Source organism: Gekko japonicus, unplaced genomic scaffold (genome assembly GCF_001447785.1).
Source record: "Gekko japonicus isolate JY-2015 unplaced genomic scaffold, Gekko_japonicus_V1.1 scaffold1791, whole genome shotgun sequence".
NCBI lineage: Eukaryota > Metazoa > Chordata > Lepidosauria > Squamata > Gekkonidae > Gekko > Gekko japonicus.
Window position 1 is genome coordinate 100,989 of NW_015161456.1, and position 5,059 is coordinate 106,047.

The 5,059-nt window shown below is 50.0% G+C and overlaps 1 protein-coding gene across 1 annotated transcript in view; it reads left to right on the forward strand.

The window, feature by feature from the left end:
* Nucleotides 1-5,059, forward strand: part of LOC107125643 (kalirin) — a gene marked incomplete at both ends in the record, with an annotated part of 264,080 nt that overhangs the window by 45,735 nt on the left and 213,286 nt on the right. Inside the window, one exon of the mRNA XM_015429084.1 lies at nt 1,100-1,222. Within this exon, the coding sequence (XP_015284570.1) occupies nt 1,100-1,222 (123 nt within the window). The remainder of the gene's footprint in view (nt 1-1,099; nt 1,223-5,059) is intronic.

Consider the following 5,059-nt stretch of genomic DNA (forward strand, 5'->3'; position numbering starts at 1 on the left):
GGGAAAGTGGGTGGCAGCCAGGACCACTGCTGCTGCCTCTGTTGCTGTGGTGGGGGTAGGAAGTAGGAGAGTGGGTGGGAGTGCCAGACAATGATGACATGACCACCGCTCCCTAGTCAGCTGACAAGACCAGCCATCATACTCTGAGTTTTTGGAATGGTAAAGGAGTCCAGTATGGGAATCAGGACAGAACCACACACATATCAACAGAATCCATGTAATATCTTTATTAAAGGTAAAGATTCCCTTGCTAGGTTGGCAGGAGCTGGAACTAGAGACGGGAGCTCACTCCGTCATGCGGCACCCGGGTCTCGAATGGCTGAACTACTGACCTTCCACAGCCTGCAGTTCAGTGTCTTAACCACTTGAGCCACCACAGCTCCAATATCTTTATTAGGAACAGCCAAATTAACACACCACCTTGTGCAAGCTCACAAGAATGTGTCATCAGGCTGGATGTTACACATTTTTAAAAGATAGGGGTGTGGAAAGCAGATTCTCCCGGCCATGGTGTTAGAGGTCTGATTTTGTAGGCACCATCTGAGGGACAGCTCCAATATCTTTATTAGGAACAGCCAAATTAACACAACACCTTGTGCGAGCTCACAAGAATGTGTCATCAGGCTGGATGTTACACATTTTTAAAAGATAGGGGTGTGGAAAGCAGATTCTCCCGGCCATGGTGTTAGAGGTCTGATTTTGTGGGCGCCATCTGAAGGACGCAAACTGGCAATAAGCTTCACTTTATTGCTGGCATGCAGATGCTGTCAGATAGATCCCCAGTTTGACTGGCGCCCTACAACAACTTACTAAAATTGTTATTTTCTCCTGGTTGAGTAGTTCGTATTGACCCGACAACGGGCTACTTACGTAAAACGTGACAGTACAGCATGGGTAGATGTTTTAATTTGGTCTGTCCATTCCAAGCTCCAAAGTGCCTCATATGCCATGTTCTGGCCCTGATTTCCTTGGACATGGAACATAATTTTCTAGTGACTCTAAGCAGGTCTGTGTGTTTTGTACAGATTTGTATTGGTGCAGTGTGCTCAGGCTTTTCTTCCCGATTCTAGCTCTGACATTGTCCCCCTTTTTTTTCTAGATGTTTGACTGGATTAGCCACAACAAAGAATTGTTCCTGCAGAGTCACACTGAAATTGGAGTGAGCTACCAACATGCCCTTGATTTACAGACGCAGCACAACCACTTTGCTATGAATTCCATGGTGAGTACATAAAGTTCCTCTCTTTGAGGTCATGTGTAGGATGGAGTTGAGAAAGTCAGAGGAGAAGCGCTATTTAAAAGGGGAGGGAAAGGACCAAATGCTTCAGAGGTAAAGGATGAGTACGTGAAAGAAATTTTTTCCGGAGATGTGTGTCATCAGTCTTAATGCTAGTATGTGATTAGTTTCTTTACTGAAAAATGAGATTTTCCTCTGCAGTTATTTTCATTAGGGAGTGAGGAGCAAGAATCCGTAATACTATATTTTACCGGCCTGTGACCAAACCCCTTCCCACCATTTGGAAATTGTCTGAGTATTTCAGATTCAATACATTGGTATTATCTCTTGGCAGGCACTTTCAAAAACAGCAGAGGAGCAGAGGTGAAAGGCCTCTTGAAAAATGGTGGGTGTTCAGGTATTTTGCCTGCATTGTCCACAGATCAGGTCCTTCTTGTGCTACTCAAATAGTCACCAGTTCCTGAGGAAATTTTAATTCAGTCATACTTTCTTGCTGTCACACGAGCTAATCGACACCCCCTCGAGGTCGGGCTGGATGTCAGCCGTTGCGGCGGCACTCCCCAGAGGCAGCTAGGGTCTCAGATGTGGACAGTCCAGGGGGGTTACATCACCACACCCTTGGTTCCTGTCTCTCCCCAGATGTCTGGCCATCTCTCTCTCTCAGCGTGGCTACCTGTCACTTGGGGACAGTCCTCCCCGACCCATCATTGCCCCTCTTTTATACCTGCCTCCCTCCACCCCTTCCTTCCCTTCTCCGTCCTCCCCCCTCCTCCCTGTAAGCCCTGCCCCCATATTTATTGGAAGATGCAGAGCCTCTTGGTGGGGCGGTGGCCTGTCTTTTTGTCGGTGGCGCAGCTGCCCGTCGGCGGGCTCGCCACCACGCTCCTTTGGGGGAAGGCGGGGACATGGCTCGGCATGGCTGTCGTCGCTGCTGGCCGTGGGCTCCTCGCTCCTTCTAGCCCGCCTCCACCTCCGGACCGCCTGCCTCAGCTCTTTGTCGCTCCTTTGGGCGTCCCTCCACCTCCTCCCGCTGGCGTCAAGCCAGGCGGGGTCTCACTTCGGCGCTGGGTAAGTGTGGGGGTTGATTCCTCGTGGCTCTCCCCCGGGGGGGGGAGGGCTGCAGGAGTCCCGGGAGCCTCGTCTCCAGGACATTACTATAGCCAAAGAACTGAGGAAACATAAAATAAGCGGCTTGGGTTTTTAGCAGTACCATCCTAAGCAGAGTTACATGCTTCTAAATCCATTGAAGTCAGTGAGCTTAGAAGTGTATTACTCCACATATGTTACTGTGAGATCACTAAAAACCACAGCATCCTGTATCTAATTCTGAACCAGGACCACGGTGTGTGGATAATTAGGGTCAGGTACAGAACGAGGAGATGTTTGCACAAACTTGGGTCAGCCCCAGGTTCACACAGAAATCTCAAATAAGCTTTTAAAAAACGTGGCTGCGGAAATAGCTGTCATCCTCCTCTTGCAAGGGCAATTGTCCCTCTCAAGAGGTGTGAGATGGATAGAATGGCCCCCTTCCCCCTTGCCTGTTTGGGCTGGGCGCTTCCACTAACTATCTAGCAGAAATGCCAGATGAACTGATTCTGAAGGCTGCCGCCTTAGCTGCCTGCCCCCACCACTTGAGCTAGGTAGGTGGAGATGGCACTGTGTGTTTGGGAAGGTGTGGGAAGCACCATTGTCGCCTTGCCACTGTGTCAGCTGGTCAGGCAGAGGAGGTGGTGGTACAGGGAGGTGGTGGCAGGGAGGTGCATGAGCTTCCACTGCAGGTGGGCAGATGGATGAAAACAGTGGGAGCTGCCACCCCTCCCCCCCCCCGATCAGCCAGGCAGAAGGAGGCAGCAGGCTGGCAAGTGGATGGCCCAGCAAGTGGGGGGGGGGATTCTCCCCCTGTGAGTCTCATGGGTCCCCAGCTTGTTATATGTAATTCTTAACATGGTTCCAGCTGTGGGTCCTTAAAGCCACATGTTAGGGCCATGTATGGAGGTAGGAGGCTTTTGAACAGACTTGGCAATCTCCCAGGTTTGCAGAAAATGCAAACAATTTTTTTGAGGTAGGGTGGTTTAAATCCCCCCCCCCCGATCAGAGGAATGTTGTCTGCACTTGTACATACCATGTAAAGTGGGGTTGCCAGGTGCCTTCCTCCTGCCAGCAGGGGGATTGCAAAATACAATACAGTATATAATAAATAAAACATTTAAAATCACAATAAAACTTCCAATCATACGGTGCTATGCCATTGCATCGGCAACGCTGGGGCGATGCTCTGCTTCTGAGGCAAAATTCTATGGTAAGAATGGCTACAAGCCATAGAGTTCCCAAAGAGTAGAGCATCACCCCCAATGAGGCGGTTGGCTCAGCAGCTGATGACGTGGCCATCCGGAGCCGTAAGGACGTTGTGACGTTCACCGCGGCTGCGCACTAGGGCCCATAACCAGCAGCCCCCGAGAGGAGTCGCCAGAGAGCCGAAAGAACTGCGAAGGCCGCGGAAGCCGCACCGGAGAGAACTGGAAGAAGTCGCCGGATAAACGAACGATCGGAGCCGGGAGGCTACCTGGTAGGCCCCCCCGCCACCCCAGATGTACTGTGGCCATAGTTAGGGTTTCTGCATAGGTCTCTGCACCATGCACCGTGTAAGCCGCTCAGAGCCCTTCGGGGGTGAGCGGGGTACAAATGGAAAGTATAAATATATAAATAAATAAATGTCAATGACACGACAATGTCACTTCCGGAAGTGACCTCAGCGTATTGCCAACATCAGTCAGGGACATCGGTTTTGGGGTGGGGTTCCCCCCGCCAGCCAAGTGGCTGGCAGTGAGCCAGAGCCCACGAAAGCAGGGGATCCCTGTCCTGACTGGGAACCTGGCAAGCCTAATGAAAAGGTACTGTGAGCAATGTGGGGGGGAGGGAGGCAGGCAGGCCGGCCCTGCATTGTCTTGCAAGTCCCCCGCTTGTCATATGGCATAATTTTATTGGGATCGATAAACCCAACGTCTTAGCAGAATTAGACTCTCCTGGATATACTCTGCTAACCCTGCTCCTATCTGCTGTATGCTCTGCCTGAATGCTGATTGGACGGACAGCCACACAGACACAGAGGTTCTGGCTGACTGTGCAGCCAGCGCATATACATCATATTTGGCTATAACACACAATAGAAAAACACCCGGTATTTCAGGTAAGTATCCCAAATCACACAGCCCAAGTTTTATGTTGCTGTCGACTTTTTACTCAGGAGATCACTTTTGTGGCAAGAAGGGGTGGGGGAAGCAAATCCCATGCAACACATACATAAATGTGTGGATATATTGTGTTTTCTCTCTCCATTCATCTATATTGGCCTTTGAATGTTCTTGTTTCGTCATGTTGTGATCAACTTTTGACCCTGGCTTCCTGTGCTGCTGTTGCTTCATAAGCCTGTCTTCTCTGTAGAGGGACATACATTGTGGTTTTATGGAGAAGTTCAGCACTAACCTGCAGGCTCCAGGCACTTATGTTTCGATTTGCCATATAAATGTAGATGGGGTACAATGTTCCCTCTAAGCCGTGGAGTCTTGTGAGCAGAAATTCTACTTTGTGAGCTACTGGCATTAAAATTGTGAGCGAGTGATTTGGCTACGGCATAAATTAGTTTGCTCTGGAGCCATCCTTTCTGAGCTAAGACAAAAATCTGTGAGCTGGAGGCCAAAAAAACTGAGCTAGCTCACACTAACTCAGCTTAGAGGGAATGCTGGATGGGGATACCTGTCTCATGTAGCCCACCTGGGTTCTCTCCTCCGTGAAAACAAAGTACCAGAATCTCCACCAGGAATG